The following is a 17,800-nucleotide window of genomic DNA, read 5'->3' as shown; positions in this document are numbered from 1 at the left end:
GTGTGGGGCAGGGAGAGAGTATCTGCAGCTGTAGGACTTACTCGGGGAGATAATAGAAGCAGATAGACACACAGATGTTGCTTGGAAAACAGATGTCAATGCAAAGGTAGATCAGCCGCTGCTTCCCTGGACCTGCCAAAGGAGCCAGGACAGAGCAGGGTGAGCAAACGCTGCTGCAGCCCCGCAGAGGCACGTCCCTGGGGAGCCCAACAAGGGGACAGCCTTGGGGAATGACATTTCTCATTAAAGCTGGGGCAAGATAACAGACTGAGAGCTGCGCAGGCGGCTGGTGGTGAGGATGAAGGTGACAAGCGTTCAGCCAGCAGCACGGCAGGGGCGTGCTCTGTGTTGTGCTGCCCGGGAAGGGGCTGTGGATTCATTCTCTGCCGGCCCCGCAGGTCGCTGCAGGTGGTGGGTACGAGCCAGCACTCAGTGATGCTGAACAATGGTTCAGTTTTGGACGGGAGGACACCTGTCCCTGTCAGCCCCTGACGGGACGTGCAGCAGGTTTTGCACAGCAGAGCCTGCTCCTCTTAGAGGTACTGGAGGCAACCGTGCTTCCCTCTCCCGCACAACTTACCGTCCCCTCTCCTGACCCAGAAGATGGGTGTCTGCTCGCACAGGGCCTGGACAGGCTCCCCCAGGCTCTCGGGGTCCACCCGCTCCCCTGCCAGGATGCCCAGGAACTCCTGGTAGTACTGGGTCTGGTTATTCTGACGCAGCAGCTCATCAGCCTGAAAGAAACATCCCCGTTAATTCCTCCCAGGCCACTTTGTCCGTCGCGCCCCAGGAGCAGCCGCTGTCCCGCAGCACGGGCAGGTTTCTGGGGGTGATGCTGGAGCGGGGACAGCCCGCGGCCCCTCACGAGCCCTGCAGCTGGGGACGGGGGACACGCTCCTCCCGGGCTGCTTTGTCCTCAGGGCTGGAGCTAAAGCAGCCCGTTGTGCCAGGTGCCACCGCAGCCCGTGGGCAGAGGACCATCCGTCCAACCCGCACCTGCTGCCCAGCGCTGCCGCCCCACGTTACAGAGGGGGTCAAAGGAAAGATGGGGACAGACTGTGTAGCAGGGCTTGTGACAACAGGACAAGGGGTGATGGTTTTAAACTAAAGGAGGGAGATTCAGACCAGACACGACGAAGAAATCGTTGCCCCTGAGGGTGGTGAGAGCCTGGCCCAGGTTCCCAGAGAGGTGGTGGCTGAACCATCCCTGGAGACATCCCAGGCCAGGCTGGACGGGGCTCTGAGCAACCTGAGCTGGTGCAGATGTCCCTGCTCATGGCAGGGGGGGCACTGGGGGAGCTGGGAAAGGAGCCCCCAAGGAAACGGAGAGCAGATGGAAGGGGCACCAAAAAATGGGGCTTTCTGTCTTCTTGAAACAGAATCTGCCCCCACCTTGTCCATTCGTTAACATTTTGTTCAGAGGGTCCGTATACGTGATTTACTCCAACTTCTTCCCCTGTGAATCACTAACAAACCTGCTTTGTTTTCTGTTCCCCAGAATTTTGAGCAGGTAACAGAACCCAGTGGGAGTGGGTCCTGCGGGAGCCCTGCTATTCACCTCCCTGGGACACGTTCCCCTTCCCCAGCCCGCAACTCTGCTGTTTCTCACAAGATAAAATATCGGTAAAACCGGGAGTTGCTGCTCTGGGCTCACGTGCTCAGAGCCCAGCGAGGCACCAACCCAGCCCTTCCCCAGCCAGTCGCACAGAACGCGGGGCGGCCGCTGCTCACGCTCTGCTGGGACGTGTCGAGGGGCGTCGGGAGGGTCTGGCGGTCCCAGGCGTCCATCCTGCGCAGGTAGCACGCGCGCTGCTCCCCCGGCTTGTAGCACACGTAGCCCTGCCAGACAGATCGTCCCCGTTACAGCTGGCAGTGGCACAAACCCAGACGTGGAATCATGGAATTGTTTTGGTTGGAAAAGACCCTCAAGGTCATAGAGTCCAACCGTTCCCCCAGCCCTGGCACTGCCCCATGTCCTGAGAACCTCATGTCCGTCTGTCCAACCCTCCAGGGATGGTGACTCCACCACTGCCCTGGGCAGCCTGTTCCAATGCCCCACAGCCCTTTGGGGAAGAAATTGTTCCCCAGATCCAACCTCAACCTCCCCTGGCACAACTTGAGGCCGTTTCCTCTGGTCCTGGCGCTTGTTCCTGGGGAGCAGAGCCCGACCCCCCCTGGCTCCCAGCTCCTTTCAGGCAGGTCAGAGATCAGAAGGTCTCCCCTCAGCTCCTGTTCTCCAGGCTGAGTCCAAAAAATGGACATTCCTCCTTTCACCGTGCGTTATCTTTCCTAACTACAGGTGCATGAAAGGCACCAAACAGTCGCCGGTTGTATTTTCCCTGGGCTGCAGCTCCTGCTCCCACCCCACAGCCCAGGCTCCCCTGCTCACGTCCACAAAGCAGGTTAATTACCCCAAGCCACTCACGTTCCTGCTGTCATACAGCACCACGGCGGTGTGGTTGCTCTGCGAGGTGATGTAGTAGGTCACGGTGCTCCTGGCCGTGTCCACCAGGGCCGTCTGGTTCCTCAGCGGGTCGTGCTGGCCCTGCAGCATCAGCCGCAGGAGCTGGGGACCGGCCTGGGCACAGAGCAGGGAAAGCACCCGGCATCGGCTGTTCAGGGTCTGCACGGCATCTCCCCATCAACAACCCCACCCACACCCTTCGCTGCTCCCTGGGGCTTGTCTGAATTGTGTAGCACCCAAGAGAAGGGAACTCCGACCTGGAGCGAGTTGAGAGGAGGGAGCGGAGCTGGTGAGGGGCTGGAGCACAAGTGTGATGGGAGCGGCTGAGGGAGCTGGGGGTTCAGCTGGAGAACAGGAGCTGAGGGGAGACCTTCTGATCTCTGACCTGCCTGAAAGGAGCTTGGAGCCAGGGGGGTCGGGCTCTGCTCCCCAGGAACAAGCGCCAGGACCAGAGGAAACGGCCTCAAGTTGCGCCAGGGGAGGTTGAGGTTGGATCTGGGGAACCATTTCTTCCCCAAAGGGCTGTGGGGCATTGGAACAGGCTGCCCAGGGCAGTGCTGGAGTCACCATCCCTGGAGGGGCTGGACAGACGGACATGAGGTTCCCAGGGACATGGGCAGTGCTGGGCTGGGTTATGGTTGGACTCGATCTTGAGGGGCTGTGACACGAGGAGGTTTCCTGCCTGGATGGGGGTCTCTTACCTGGGCAGGGCTGGGGGAGAAGCTGAGGATCCCCAGGATGCTGATGCCAACAACAGCAAAGAACACGGCAAGGGAGACGATGATCCAGAACGTCCTGGGTGGGGCTGGGAGGCACCCTGCAACCCCCCTGGCCTGGGAGCAAGGCAGAAGGAGGAAAGAACCGCAGTTAAAATCAACCCTGCTCCTGGTTATTCTTCACCATAAGACACACTTCCCGCTCACGACAGAAATCGCTGCGCAAACTGCTGGTGTTTGAGCACAGAATGGCCAGAACATCACAGCAGCCCAGCAAAAATGTCACTTTTCTCCCCCAGTGCTGGAGTTTCTGACCCGACATCCCAGTAACCAGCACTCCCAGCACCTTCCTGCTGCGCTGGGGGAGCAGCGAACGCTGCGAGCGCTGCAAACACACCAAGGAAGGGCTGGAGCGGGAACGTTTCCACAAACAGGGGCAATTAAATTAAATTGTTTTGGTTTCCAGCAGAAATCCCCAGGAGAACCACCAGCATCTGAAACAGGCTCCATGCAGAGCGATCCTGCTTCCTCCTCCCTCCGTATATTTGGTTGTATTTTATTTTCTTGGTGAGTTGTTCTCCATGCAGTCACAGGGCACTTCTAGTGGCTTGATACAAAAATCACTTTAACTCTTGCACTGAAACAATTAAATTTAACTTGATGGTACATAAAACCAGAAAGAATGTGCTTTCAGTAATCTCAATTGTACAGCCCACACTTAAAAAATAAACTGATTCTCAATCCTTTGAAGCACATAAAGAAATTCAGTAAATGCCCACAGTTAGGTTTGCTACAGCCACACAAGAACAGGATCTTCAAGCCCCCAGGTCAGTCACTGATCTTTTTTGGTAATACGTAACTTCCAGATATATTCCACTAGAAAAGCAGCAAGTCTGGACAAGGTTAAAACTGCGCAAAGCTGAAAACGCCTCGATCGAATGCAACAGAGCCCGAGCCCTGCAGGAACAATAGCTACAGAAATTCCCTGGGTGGGAAAGGTGCAAATGAAGAATCCAGTGGCTCCTGTCCCTTGGGAGGCTGCGGCTCCTGCATGCACACACGTCCCGAACGGGTGCTTGGGCATCTCAAACCTGACCCTGCCTGGTTACACGGTCATTTATGCTGTGTAAGTCCAGGCACTTACAAGAAAATCCAGCTGATGGGGTCACCTGCTCTACAGGGAGGTGAACTGCAGGGTGCGGAGATTGGGGATGAACAAAATCTTTCCAGGAGCCACGGGAAGGGCAGCTCAGCCCCATCGCAGGAGGGATTGAGCCAGCACAGAGCGGGGATGGTCTGTGACCGCTGGGGACCGGGGATACTCACAGCAGGGACAGTGTCACGGGGGCCGGTCCTGCCCTCCATCCTCCCGTCAGACCAGGACCTTGCTCCCGCAGCTCTGCTGCCCCAGCACACGTGGGCTCTGCATCGTCCCCGGCTCCTGATGCGCCTGGGAACCCGAAACGCGCCCCCGTGATACCTAAATAGGCGTCCCCTGCCACCGAGGGGCTTCCCGGCCAGCAGCTCCTCGGCTCGGACCTGCGGGAGGTGAAACCTTAGAGCTGTCACCCAGGCAAGGACAGGGGTGAATCCCCGGCTGCCGAGCGGTGCTGTCAGCGCACAGAACCGCTCTTCCTGCTCACCTGGCTCCGGCGGGAGTGGGGTGACAATCGGGGGCTTTGTGTGGCCCTCGCGGCTGGCAAGGCCTGACGGCAGGACCAGCCGAGTCTCATTAAGGGACACAATGAACAGAGAAAAGTGGCAGCCGGCCCCTGTCATCGGTTATTGCGACATGTCAACACGAACTCTGCTGCCGGAGCTGGAGGGAAGCGCTGATCCCGCAGACGGCCACCCCGTGAGCCCCGGCTGCACAGACCCGCTCCTGTTCCACCCACGGACCTTGCAGAAAAGGGTCTCTGCCCCAAAACCATCGCCATGGCCCAAGCTGCTCTCGTGCTAAACCCACGTCCTGTAACGAGAAACATCCCGCGAGGATCAGGTCGCCAGAGCGTGGTTTTCCTATGCAGTCCAGGAGCCCCTGAGGTTTGTGTTTCTGAGAGCTGGAACCAGCGGAGTGGAGGCAAGGGAGAGCTCAGCTGAATTCTCTCACAGGGTCTCTACCAAGGGAAAACACAGATTGTGGACATTTTGCTGTCAAAAATGGCCCTGGAGTGATGGAACAGCCAAGAGGGCAGCTCACCTGGAGTTTCTGACCATGGGGGCAGGAGTCACGCCCTCCCACTCACCCTCACCCTCTTCCCTCCGTAACTCCAAACCGAGCTGTTTGAGTCTATAAAACCTTGTGGAAGGATTCTTGCACAGCGGGAAGCATTCCGTGCTGTGCTCTTGGAGGAGCAAATCCCAGCCCATGTCGAGAGCCCTGCAAAGCTCTGGGTGCCTGAACCAAATAAATGTACTGCAGGGTTTGGATTTATTTCCCTAATTCTGCATGTGAGGAGTAAAAATTATAAGCACAAACCACGTCCCTCCCTCCCAGAACCTCCACACAGTACAGCCGCACCACAGCTCACGGAGATGACAAATGACAACACCAGGGGAAAGCAGGTTTCTAAGTTTAATGTGAATTCAAGTAGAGGCTTAAAAACCGTTTGGAAGCTGATACAGAGTTTTGAAGTGATTGACACCTTCACCAGCACGTTCCAGCACATGTGAATCGAGGTAACGGTTCCCCATATGGTGACGGGTAATCGCAGGGACAACGCGCTGCTCGGACAAGGCCCAAGGCCTGTCCTGGCCTTTATACTTGATATATTTTGAAATGATAAGCACCAGATACAGGAACTGACCCAAAGAACACACCATTCAGTCAACCCCTAACGTCCATTTCCACGTTACCCAGATCACGTTCCACCTGTAAAAGTATTTCCCTGTGACTGTGCACCCTTCCAGCTGGAGACAGAAACTGGGCAGAGATGACCCGTTCCGCGTTACAAATTAACACCTTTACAAGATCCAGCTAATGTTGGGGTAACACCGACAGACAACACGAACTGCACGGTTATTGCTGGACAAACCAGGTGTCCCAGTGGAAGGAAACGGCATCACCGTGCTGCCGGAGCGGCTCAGCTGAGCAGCAGGAGATGAAGGAAGGCCAGCGTTTCAATTTGACTGCTGGCAGCAGAACCAAGAGAATAAAAGCATATTATTTGCATATATATTTTTTCAATTCATTCTGCAACACAAAAGCTTTCATCTGTGGCCTTTGGCCAGCGTGAAAATCTGAGCCGTGCATCACCCAAACACACCCACAGATCCAACTGAAATCATCCCTCAAGCGAGAACTGCTCCTCGGAGCAGCCACGGTGCCGGGTCCCCGCGCCAGACACCGCGGGAGGCACCACCGCCCGCCGGGTTTAACGGAAGCACGTGCCTGTCTGGTGACAGGGTGATTTGGGTGGGAAGCTGTACTGGGTGCTACATCCAGCCCTGGGACTGAGCGTTAATTCTGCAGCTAAAGCCTAGGCGAGCAGCTGCTCTGGCGCTGAGGGAAGAACCAGCTTGGTGCTCACCCAGTTATTTCTGGGAAGCAGCAGCAGTGGGGGACAGTCCTATGTGGTTACAGACTTTTTGCATTACCAAATGCAAACATTTAGGAGAATTAAACCTACTGTCATCAGTGAAGTACATTCGTCTTATCCTCCCTTCTAGGAAACAAGATACATTATCATATACTATAGTTAAATTTATAATTTAAATATATTCTGATATATATTTAGGATCAGGATAGTTCTTGTATGTACATGTACTTTACACATACATCCACGACTTGGACAAACACAGGATACAGGAAACACTGACTGTGTTTTGTGAGTGGAATCATCCTGATCTGCATCACAAGTGCAATTAGCAACAGTCGAATAAAGGAGAAGGATTTCGGTTGCTGTGACCTGATACCACACTTGCAGCGGGCTGTGCTGCTAAACAGGACCCCATCCAAAATAAAAACAACACCAAAAAACGCAAAAAAACCACAATCAGTCTAAGGCCAAACACAAATTCTGCCAACGACTGCAAGCGTTTCCAAACACAGCCGCTAAATTCTGACACGCTTCAAGAGTCATTTCCCTGAATAAACCAGGACGAGCCACAGCCCTTCCAGGTGAGGACACACTGCAAGGTTCGGGTTCTTTTCCTCAGATCAACCAGCTCTACTTTCCTCAACTCAGTCTAGAGGACAACGTGACATCGAGCATCACAAACGTTTGGATAGATGCGTGGCTTAGAATTTTTAAAAAAGCCCCAAGCCGCTAAGACTTGGGTGACACTGTAATGCCCTCTTTGTTTCAAAGTGCATTTAAAGACTGAGGTGTAAACAAAATCATATCGAGAGGAACAGAAGGGTTAAAAAGCGAAGGGTTGCTAACGCTGGGGGATCCTAGCGAGTACATAACTGTCACAAGGTGACTAAGAGGGGCCCTCCTGGGGGTACCGCTGTAGAGCCTGCCAGCGCTGGGCTCTATTAATCCCCCAGGGCAGGGAGGAGGTCGGCGATGCTGTCGACGTAGTAATCGGGCACCAGGCTCTGCCTGGCGGGACAGTCACTCTCCTGGTGGCCCTTCACCTCATCCAGCGTGGTGACGCCGGTCAGCGTGAGCAGCGTGGTGAGGCCGCAGGAGTTGCCCATCAGGATGTCTGTGTCCAGCCGGTCGCCCACCATGATGGTGCGAGTGGGGTCGATGTCGAACTCGCTCGCCACGCAATCAAACATGTACCGGTTGGGCTTTCCGACGATGAATGCCTCGCGCTGGGCTGCCGTCTCCACAGCTTTCACCAGGCAGCCAGTCCCTAGGGAAGGAATAGAAAACACCGGTTAGAGGCTGCAGAAAGCTCTCGGCATCCACGTGAGCCGGTACAAAACCACGCGGTACTTTGGAAGCACAATGGCTCAGCTTTACAGACAGGACAGGCAGAGGAACAGGTTAGTTCCAAGAGAAGCAGTGTATAAAACCTGCCGGGAGGCTGGAATCCCGTCCCACATTGAGATCAAAAAGGAACCATTGATCCCCACTAAAGGATCAACAAGGGTTGTTCGTCTTTCGGGAGCACAGGGAGGAGGGGGAAGCCTGGGCTGCCACACCGAGCTACAAGCCTGACAGTGCCCTTGTCCTGAGATGCAGAGCTGGGCCTGGGAGGACCCCAGAACCAGCAGCTTCACCACGGGCGACAGACCGGGCCGGAGCCACCTCCCGGTCCCCGCCGGCCGCCCCCGTGCCCCCCGCCCCGCGCACCGGGGATGGCGGCGCCGCCCTCCAGCGGCAGGCGGTGGTCGCGGTTGGTGCCGACGAGGAGGCAGCCGGGGCCGCCGCGCAGGAGGTAGCGCAGGGCCTGGCACAGCTTGGCGTAGCTGAAGTGCTCGTCGAACCCGACCAGCACGGCGCGCACCGCGGGGTCCAGCGGCGCCTGCGCCCAGTCGGCGGGCGCGGGCCCGGGCAGGGCGGCGGGGCCGGGGCCCAGGTGCGGGACCCCCACGGCCTCCAGCTCGGCCGCCAGCGCGGGGCTGCCCAGCACGTAGGCGGCGGCGCCGGGCGGCAGCGCCTGCCGGAGGTAGCGGGCGGCGCAGTAGGCCGAGCCGAAGACGTGCCGGGGCTCGGCGGGCGGGAAGCCCAAGCGCCGCAGCTTCTCGGTGTAGGCCGCGCGCGTCCGGCTGCTGTTGTTGGTCACGTAGCACAGCCGCTTGCCCGCCGCCGCCAACCGGCCCAGCGCCGCCGCCGCGCCGCCCACCGCCGCCTCGCCCCGCCACAGCACGCCGTCGCAGTCGAACAGCAGCGTGTCGGCGGCACCCAGCACGGCGCGGGCCGCCTCGGCCTCCAGCCGCCGGCACCGGCGCGGCCCGCCGCCCGCCATGGCCGCCATCGCCGCCGCGCCTCAGCCGGGTGCCCGCCCTCCGGCCGCTCCCATTGGCCGCGCCGCGCCCGTCCCGCGTTCCTATTGGGCGGCGGCGGCGGCCCCGCCCACCCTGCCGGGAGCCGGCGGCCTGTCCCGTCGTTCCGCACGGCGCCACCGGCGGCCGCGGGCTCCTTCCGCTCTCATTGGTCTCCAGCCCCGCCGGCCCGCCCCCTGCGCGCTGCCATTGGCCAGAAGCGCGCGGTCACCCCAGGCGCTCCGCGACCCATTGGCCGACCAGCCGCCCCGGGGGCTCGTTAGGTAACACGTTAGGCTCCGGTCCGTCCGGGCACGGGGGTCAGAGATCACCGGGACTGCGCCTCCCAACGGCGCCCGGGCCGCGCGCGGCCCCGGAACCCCCGCGCGGCGGCCGCGTTCCCCGCCGAGCCCCCGCGGCGGCCCGTCTCGCGGCACGCGGCCCGTTGTTATGACGACACGGCCGTAAAGCCGCCATCTTGGCGGTGCGGCTCGTTGCGACATGGAGGCCGCGATGGCAACGAGCGCGGGGCCGGCGGGGCTTACGGCAGCCGCGGCCCAGGAGCGCGGGGAGGCGGCGGCCGCGGGCTCCGGTGCTGCCGCGACCCCCGCCGGCCCCGCCGCCTTCCTCAGCCTCCCGGCGCCCTTCAGCGAGGAAGGTACCGGCCATGGGGCGGGCGGTGCCGCCGCGACAGGGCCCCGGCTGGAGCCGAGGGGAGAGCGGGGCCCGGGGGGGCCCGCGGAGGCGCCTGAGGGGGCCCGGCCGGGGGGCGGAACCGGCCCCTGCGGGGTGAGGGGGTCCTGGCTGGGCCGGGTCTGTCAGCGGGGGCCGGGGAGGCCTCTGGCACCGGGGTCTCCGGGCCCCTGTGCGCCCCGTCCCTCCTCCGGGCTGCGGGCGCGGAGCCCCGGGCCGATCGTCCCGCCCCGCTCCAGAAACCGCCTCGGTACCGGATTCGCCCCCCGGGTCCTTCCCCGCCCGGGTCCCCACCGCTGGCGCGGAGCTCCCGGGGACGCGCGGAACACAAGTTTTGGGTGTAAGCGCTGCTCGGTGTGGGTGCCGCGTTCTCCTAAAGCCGTGCCCCGATTTCATGGCAGATGAAGATGACGTGCACAAGTGCGGGCGCTGCCAGGCAGAGTTCACCTCCCTGGAAGAATTCGTGCAACACAAGTTACAGAAGGTCTGCCAGCGAGCTCCAGAAGCTCTGGCCGCAGCGTCAGCAGGGCTCCTCAGCCGAGAAGTCCAAAAGGTGACAGCAGGCTTCTCCTCAAGCCGCAGCTCAAAATAATTAAGATGCAACGGTCTGTTGGGTTGGACGGGAAAGAATGGAATCCAATGTTTTTAAAGGTACTAAAACCTTTCTGCCAACATGTTATCTGTTATGGCAGGTCGTTCCATCTGTCGAGGAGTCGATAACTGTTGCTCATATAGTTGTGGAAGCGTCTTCCATAGCAGAGGAGATCAGCAGCGCCTCAGCCATCGTAGGTGAGCTGCGAGACCCCCCAGTGCCCCGGCGGGGCTGGCACCAGTTCACTCCCCCAGCATCGCCTCCGGTTTGATCTGGGGTGTCCCTGGTATGTGACACCTCAGTGCTGCTGAGTGCTGGGACCTGGCACTGCGCGTTCCCTGGGCGCTGGGACAGTCCCTAGGCCAGCTTGGCAATTCTCTCTGCGTTAACAGAAATTTGATTTAAAACTCCATTCCCAAAGTGTCCATTTTCATATTTCTGCTGTGATAGCGAAAAGTGTGGAAAGACCAGGTTTAAAGTAACTGTTTCTCCTCCCTGCTGTGTGAAGTGCTGAGACAGTCACTCGCTTTAGTCATGTAAAGCTGTTCTGTAAAGAACAAAACTTCCTCTCCTTTTCCCAGGCAGCGGGCACATCAAAGAAGTCGTTGTTGCAGGAGACCACGTCTTTGAAAACCCAAACGGTCACATCGATGGGGAAGTCACTGAAGAGCAGGGCACCCCTGACGATGAGGAGCAGGATATTTCCACAGAGCTGATCAAGGTTAAGCTGCTGGTTAACAAAGAAGGGCGATATGTATGCGAATTATGCCAGAAGACATTTAAAACAGTAAGTGTCACTTCTGCTGTATTTAGGGTAGTTATTTTGTTTGCTGTTAACTAAGACGCCTCAGGAGTCAATAACAACGTGCTTCTCTACTGCGTGCTACATTTCTGAAAGGAAAGTTCTGCTTTCAGAAGGAGCATTGTTGTTCTTTACCACTGAAATGTTCCAGAAGGGTTTGACATCTTTTGAAATTAAATTCTTTCGGTAGGCTAGCATCCTCAAAGCTCACATGATCACTCACAGCAGCAGAAAGGACTACGAATGCAAACTCTGTGGGACTTCCTTCAGGACAAAAGGCTCTCTGATCCGACACCATCGGCGTCACACTGGTAAGGCAGTTCTCCAAATGTTCCTTGTTGCTGGTGTGCGCTGGCTGTGGTTTCCCATCTTCCCTTCCCGTGGGATTTCCTGCTGCTTTCCATTGGCTGAGCTGAGCTCCCCATGTTTGGGGTGCGGGGAGGCAGCGCGGGGTCCCGGGATGAGCCCATTCTGGGGCTGTGGGAAGCAGCGAGCCGTCTGTCACACAGAGCTAACGCTGCCCATGGTCACTTTAACGCTGTTGGTTTGATTCTTGACGTTTCCAGATGAAAGACCTTACAAGTGCAAGAAATGTGGGAAAAGCTTCCGGGAATCCGGAGCTTTGACTCGGCACCTGAAATCTCTGACACCTTGTACTGAAAAAATTCGCTTCAACGTGAACAAAGAGATCGTAGTCAATAAAGATGACTTGCCAACAGGTCAGTGATGCTGTTGGTCCCCGCCTTACATCTGGTAAAACCGAGCACGCTGCTGGCACTTGAACTGTAATTCTTTCTCAGTTATGAAAGAAATATTGCTGTGGTATTCAGTTTCTATCTTTAATACAGGAAAAAGTAATTTATAGAGCTAAACTATTAACCTGGAGCACATGTAGCCAGGTGCTGGCTGCGAAGAACGTTTTGAGAATCTGGTACAGCAGATTGAGGAGGGGTGTCAGTAACCAGGTGGTTCATTCTGCTCTTGAAGGATCCTGTAGTTCGACCACAGACACCGTTTCATCGATAGCGAGTGAATCCATCGAGACCTCACCTGTGATTCATCTCGTGACAGACGCAAAAGGCAACGTTCTTCACGAAGTCCACGTCCAAATGCAGGAACTTCCTGTTGTTGATGCGAAATCCCTGGACCAAGATGTGAGTGTCATTTCTCTTAAACACCCTTCACATGTTTTACACAAGGAAGTCTTTTGAGGTATTTAGAATAAATCTGTCTGGTGGAAGTAAATGGTTAATTATCTGCTGTTTCACCTGAGAACATAAAATGCAAACTCTGCTCTGTCCTCTGGCTGTTCACCTCCTCTTCCTCCCCACTCCAAGACCATTCCCTTGTTGATCTTTCACCCTGTATCTCAGCATCAGACACCCCAGAAAGAGCAATGTCGTAGCGACGTTGCTATAAAAAAGGCTGACCGTGTTATTTGCTGTTCCGATGACTGGACTGTTCATTCCTTCTGCAGTCGCATCCTGAGGAGCTGCTGTGTGAGGGGGAGGTGAACAGTGAGAATCTGCTGCGCCAGGCCATGAGGAATTCGGGGATCGTGATAGAGCGAGTCGCGATGGAGGAGGCGCCCAGGCCCGACGAGCCTGCTGCAGCTGCCGCCGAGGAGCTGGAAAGTGAAGTGGTGGAAGCAGAAGAGGAGCCGTGTGGGGAACAGTGTGTCAAAGCGGAACAAGCAGAGTCTGTATGTTTGTATTCCATCAATAGATTAATTTTTTTACTTATTTTGTGTGCCTGCACACGGTTGTGGATGGCAGCGTTAGCCTCACCACCCCGCACGTTATCCTCAGCGCATCTCTCCCTGTGCCCAGGTCTTTGTGTCCATTTGTATAGTTCTGTTTTTCATGCGTGTTTTATGTGTAGTGTTAGTACGCATGCGCGCTCTCTCCTGTTAACAGTATAGATCTCTTTCCTGTCAAAGCTGGAGTATTTCATTGGGAATTTGGTTAGCAACACTTACTGTCCGCACTAATATAAAAACATTTATGTTTTACCATCTTCTTTCTGATAGACAGATGCGGAAAGAACAAACGGGTACAAAAGTTACATTTGCCCTCACTGTAATGAAGCCTTCAGTGACGCTACTTCGCTCGAAACACACATCAAAAGTCATTTAGGTAAAGTTTTACTGCTTATGCTGTTGTCTAAAATGCACCCTGACTAGGATCCTAAGCGTAGTACAGCTTGGTTTTTGTTTCACGTTCCTTGCCTTTATGTGGCCATTAGCCACGCAAAAATAATTGATGCTTAACACACAGATATGGAAAGGCTGACTTTGATTGAGTGAAATAAATATTAAGAGAAGGAAAAGTTGCCATGTTTCAGGGCCGGCACTGCATCCTTGAAAGCAGAATTTTGTGACAAGGCCAATAAAAAGGTTAGTGAGGCAGAACAAGTCAATAGGCTGGAACTGCTGCTTGAAAGGCACCAAAGGCCATAAGAGCAACATTTGAGCAGAATTAACTTATGAGTGAGACAAGCCCATACACACTGTTGAAAATACAATTTCCCTCCTTCTCTGGGTTAATTTTTAGGTAAGAATGTTGTTGCACCGTATACTAGATACCTGCCACTGCTGCTTGTCCTGTATCAGCTATGCGTTCTCTCTCTCTCTTTCTCTCTCTAGATTACAAGCCTTTTAAGTGTGAGGAGTGCGGCAAAGAGTTCACTAAGGGTTATCTGCTGAAAAAGCACCAAGAAGTGCACGTGAACGAGCGGCGTTTCCGCTGCGGAGAGTGTGGCAAGCTCTACAAGACCATTGCGCACGTGAAGGGGCATCGCAGGGTGCATTCCGATGAGCGGCCGTATTCCTGCCCCAAGTGCGGCAAGCGGTACAAGACAAAGGTGGGTCTCCCTCACAACAGGCTTTTGCCTCCAGATTTTCCTTTCCAGAGCCAGGGTTTGGGAGGAGAGTTTGCTCCTGAAAGAACAAACACCAGCTCACCTGCCTCTTGTGAGAGCAGAAGCTCCAGAAGGAGCTTTTGTTTCAGTGAGGAAAAGAGGGACAGTCTTAGTAAACCCCTCACATTTATGAAGAAACTGTTCCTTCGTGTGTGGAAAATTTACATAAAAATAATAAACCCAAGTATTTATAGTGTCTTATGTGAGCAGAAGTCCTCAGAGATGTTGACTTTTACCCTGGAAGCTAAAATACTGCCTGCTCGAGTTTGTCCTTCCCTTCAGCTGCTCTTCTCTCACCTCTCTCTGTACAGAACGCCCAGCAGGTTCATTTCCGCACGCATTTGGAGGACAAGCCGTACGTCTGCCAGTACTGCAGCCGTGGATTTCGGGAGAAGGGCTCGCTGGTGCGCCACATCCGCCACCACACTGGGGAAAAGCCTTTCAAGTGTTACAAGTGTGGGCGTGGGTTTGCGGAGCACGGCACCCTCAACAGGCACCTAAAAACCAAAGGTGAGGTGGCAAAGCTTGTCCGCGTTGTTGTGGGATTTGGGTGGACAAGCTGCTTTTTGGCTGAATTGCAGCAGATTTTCAGAGTGGGTCTGATGACCTTTGTCCAAGGCCACTGCAACTTCAGTTGTGTCAGAAGGAGATGAATTATATTTGTTTTCATCTCTATTAATGAATATTTTGTTGTGATCTTTCTGACGAAAAGCCATGCTGAACAAACAGCCATAAAGCAGTTCTAATATAAAGTCTAGATCGTCTAAATAAAGAGGAAGATAAGCAAACCAGAGTTTGTATTAAGAATTAACTGCAGGACTGCTGTGCTCTCTGCGCCAACCTCTGGCTTAAGTGCTCTCTGCTGCCCTGAGGTGGGGAAGACGAATTCCACACCGTACAGGAGTCTGCCCCAAAGTGAAGTGGTTCTGTTCCACAGCTATACACAAAGAGGGAGAAAATTAATGTTTTCACAAAGTAATCCTGGAGAGAGCTTGATTTCTGTGTTGGGGAAGAGGTGAGAAGACTGTAAAACTTACAATGCAGCACACATGTTGTTATGGTTAAACTTGCCAATTGGGTTTTTTTTGGCATTAAATTTGTACTAATTTGGGGGTTTTATGAAATCCTGTAAAAACACAAAGTGTGGATGTTGTGCGAGGAAAGTGTTTTAAATAGAGTAAGTTCTCACAGATAATCTTGTTTGATCGGATTAGTTGTACTGGACCTGCTGCTCCTTTAGCTCCTAAGAATGGATTGTCAAACTTCTTCAGGTAGTGTTGATGATGCATTGAGATTGTAAAGAACAAGTTTACTGAAGGAAAAATAGAAAAGAGTTTCCTGAAATGTAATGAACAAGCAGAAAATATATACGACTTAAAATACACCTGAAGGCTTACTGTATGTTCTTCACATATGGCTTTTGAAATCCTGTATAGTTTTATGCATGTGAATTCATTTGTGTGTTTTTTTGAACGGCCCCGGACTGTTGCTCTGCTCCAGGCTCAGCTCTGTTGTCTGCAGTCACGCAGGCCCCTTCTCGGCCGGTCTTTGGCCTGTTTTGGGGGGTGAGAGCCTGTTTGGTGACTGCTGGTCCCTCCTCAGTGCTGTCCTGTTAAAGGGGTCTCGTTTGTGCTGCGCAGTTTTCTGCAGGTGCTCCCGTGCTTGAGATGGTTATGACAAACACCATTTTTCTGGCATTTTTGGAATCCCATTCAGGTGGCTGTCTCCTTGCTTTGAAAGAGGTGGAAGAAGTGATAGTGTCCGAGGAAAGTCAGTCAGCCGACAACCTGGCTGCAACGGTCATTTCTGAAGATCCTCACACGGTGCTGGTGGAGTTCTCCTCGGTGGTGGCGGACACGCAGGAGTACATTATCGAGGTGAGGTGGGGCAAATGGCCTCCTCGGGCCCAACCCAGCTCCCTGTTTTGTCAGTAAAAACCGCAGTAGTGCGTGTTCCTCCTCTGGGCTTTTGGGAGAAGGTAAAATAGGATCTATCCGATGCTACCCCTGCCCACGCGGCCCTAGGAATAAGTTGGATTAATCTTGTTTGCCAGGAGTGCCGGGCACCTGATTCACCTTCTGCACGTAACATAGGCAGGAAAATGAGAGTGCAGGGCAGACTGAGAACTGATCACGCCAGATTTTATGTCCTCACAAACTTGGTTCAGCTTTCCCTCAACTTTTATCTGTTCTTTCCTCCCATTTCTTTTTTGCTTATTTTGTCCAAAATAATATCTGCTGTTGTTAACTGGCTGTGGCTGCCAAAAGCAATGAATTCTGCATTTTGCTTTCTCCCCCTTGTGTCGAAGAGCCAGTACTCATCTGTGCAGAACAACACAGTTCATTTCTTGAGTCCCTTTAGTGCTGCCACCATTGTTCTCCAATGGGAGAAAAATCCACCAGTTGGCCAAGTCCTGCTGAGAGGATGTTCTTTCAGTCACTTGTGAGCACTTCACTTTTAAGTAGCTCTCGATAATGGCATTTGGAGGGAAGTTCAAGGAGCACTTGTCTTTAGAGTAGCTACTGCATCATGGGGGAAACAGAAAGACTTTTACAAAAGATCTTAGTGTCTTATATCTTGGTAATAAAATATTTTTGTGATAATAATCTAAAAATGGAATAATGGTATTTTGTCTTTCAAGACTGCTACTGAAGATATGGAGACCAGCGAAGCTACTGAAATCATAGAGGGAACAAGACATGAGGTAAAGCAGCCACATAAATTATTATTTTGGGGACTAGATGAAACAAATCACTTCTAGTGTCTAAAAGTCATGCTAAGTAAACTAAGTCCTGCTAAGACTTGGCTCAGCCAGTTGAAGTTGAAGAGTACGAGACACTGAGAAATAACGTGGCCTCATTTCTCCTCATGTAGGTCGACAGCCACATCATGAAGGTCGTGCAACAAATAGTAAATCAAGCAAACTCCGGTCACCAGATCATAGTCCAGAATGTCACCGTGGCAGAAGACTCCGAAGTCCCCACGGATGCTGGGGACACCATCACCATCGCCACCCCTGAGAGCCTCACGGAGCAGGTGGCGATGACGCTGGCGTCGGCCATCGGGGAGGGAGCGGTGCTGACCACCGAGGGCGGCATCCAGACCGAAGAAGCAACGGTGACGATGGTGGCGTCCGAGGACATTGAGATAATGGAACACGCGGGAGAGTTTGTGATCGCTTCCCAGGAGGGGGAGGTGGAAGTCCAGACTGTCATTGTGTAACTGCATGTGGCCCGCAACAGATGTTCATGTAACACTCACTGGTTTTCTCCAGTTTGGGGAGTTTGATTAGCCCTAAGTTTGCCGCTATAATTGTTCAGAGAGCAAGGGAGAGAATAAGAATGCTTCTGTAGGTAAGTGGCTTCACAGGACGGTACAGCCCTGAGATGTTGCCATTTAAAACGGACACAACGGTGGTTAAACACCCCTGGAAGTGACCGAAACCCCATAGTGACAGTCTCAGTATTTTGTACAGCTGCCTCAAATAAAGGAAGATCCTTTGTGAAGCATTTACCTCTGACCACAGGCCAGAGTGTTCTGGCATTTAAAAGTATTCAGAAAGTGGAGCAAGTGTGTAGAGTCTCAGAAGAGACTCCATCATATGCATTTCAAACCAACCAAACCAAACCTAAGGAGTTCTGGGGTGCAGTCACCTCCACTCCCACTCTCATGCCTTTAACCTCACTACTTTAGTCCTCCTAAGGCATGGTACTGCAGTATTTTTTTTTATTTT

At 54.2% G+C, this 17,800-nt stretch overlaps 3 protein-coding genes across 3 annotated transcripts; 1 reads left to right on the top strand and 2 right to left on the bottom strand.

Annotated features, from left to right (window-relative positions):
• Nucleotides 1–37: 37 nt before the first annotated feature.
• On the bottom strand, nucleotides 38–4,959 carry BRICD5 (BRICHOS domain containing 5). The gene is made up of 6 exons (XM_065644990.1): nucleotides 4,824–4,959; nucleotides 3,166–3,269; nucleotides 2,426–2,578; nucleotides 1,732–1,839; nucleotides 581–734; nucleotides 38–132 (listed from the first exon to the last, which is right to left on the bottom strand). Exons 1-6 carry the CDS (start codon nucleotides 4,957–4,959, stop codon nucleotides 38–40), a joined length of 750 nt encoding a protein of 249 aa, XP_065501062.1.
• A 782-nt stretch (nucleotides 4,960–5,741) lies between these two features.
• Nucleotides 5,742–9,070, bottom strand: PGP (phosphoglycolate phosphatase). Its single transcript, XM_065645119.1, has 2 exons — nucleotides 8,430–9,070; nucleotides 5,742–7,986 (listed from the first exon to the last, which is right to left on the bottom strand). The coding sequence occupies exons 1-2, from the start codon at nucleotides 9,052–9,054 to the stop codon at nucleotides 7,661–7,663; spliced, it is 951 nt and encodes a 316-aa protein (XP_065501191.1). The 5' UTR covers nucleotides 9,055–9,070; the 3' UTR covers nucleotides 5,742–7,660.
• Nucleotides 9,071–9,560: 490 nt separating this feature from the next.
• Nucleotides 9,561–17,754, top strand: E4F1 (E4F transcription factor 1). The gene is made up of 14 exons (XM_065645111.1): nucleotides 9,561–9,719; nucleotides 10,156–10,307; nucleotides 10,447–10,543; nucleotides 10,928–11,133; nucleotides 11,339–11,459; nucleotides 11,715–11,867; nucleotides 12,136–12,302; nucleotides 12,626–12,850; nucleotides 13,178–13,283; nucleotides 13,793–14,010; nucleotides 14,379–14,577; nucleotides 15,784–15,944; nucleotides 16,709–16,771; nucleotides 16,942–17,754. Exons 1-14 carry the CDS (start codon nucleotides 9,563–9,565, stop codon nucleotides 17,287–17,289), a joined length of 2,373 nt encoding a protein of 790 aa, XP_065501183.1. The 5' UTR covers nucleotides 9,561–9,562; the 3' UTR covers nucleotides 17,290–17,754.
• Nucleotides 17,755–17,800: the final 46 nt, after the last annotated feature.

The sequence above is a fragment of the Caloenas nicobarica genome, chromosome 14 (genome assembly GCF_036013445.1).
Source record: "Caloenas nicobarica isolate bCalNic1 chromosome 14, bCalNic1.hap1, whole genome shotgun sequence".
Taxonomy (NCBI): domain Eukaryota; kingdom Metazoa; phylum Chordata; class Aves; order Columbiformes; family Columbidae; genus Caloenas; species Caloenas nicobarica.
This window is presented reverse-complemented; position numbering and strand designations above follow the sequence as displayed.

Coding starts and splice junctions, on each gene's coding strand:
- BRICD5 (XM_065644990.1), bottom strand. CDS start 4,959: ATGACAGGGGCCGGCTGCCACTTTTCTCTGTTCATTGTGTCCCTTAAT. Junction 735..1,731: donor TCGACACGTCCCAGCAGAGC/GTGAGCAGCGGC, acceptor TGTTTCTTTCAG/GCTGATGAGCTGCTGCGTCA. Junction 133..580: donor CTGGGTCAGGAGAGGGGACG/GTAAGTTGTGCG, acceptor CTCCTTTGGCAG/GTCCAGGGAAGCAGCGGCTG.
- PGP (XM_065645119.1), bottom strand. CDS start 9,054: ATGGCGGCCATGGCGGGCGGCGGGCCGCGCCGGTGCCGGCGGCTGGAG. Junction 7,987..8,429: donor GGGCGGCGCCGCCATCCCCG/GTGCGCGGGGCG, acceptor TTCCTTCCCTAG/GGACTGGCTGCCTGGTGAAA.
- E4F1 (XM_065645111.1), top strand. CDS start 9,563: ATGGAGGCCGCGATGGCAACGAGCGCGGGGCCGGCGGGGCTTACGGCA. Junction 10,544..10,927: donor CAGCGCCTCAGCCATCGTAG/GTGAGCTGCGAG, acceptor TCCTTTTCCCAG/GCAGCGGGCACATCAAAGAA. Junction 13,284..13,792: donor ACACATCAAAAGTCATTTAG/GTAAAGTTTTAC, acceptor TTCTCTCTCTAG/ATTACAAGCCTTTTAAGTGT.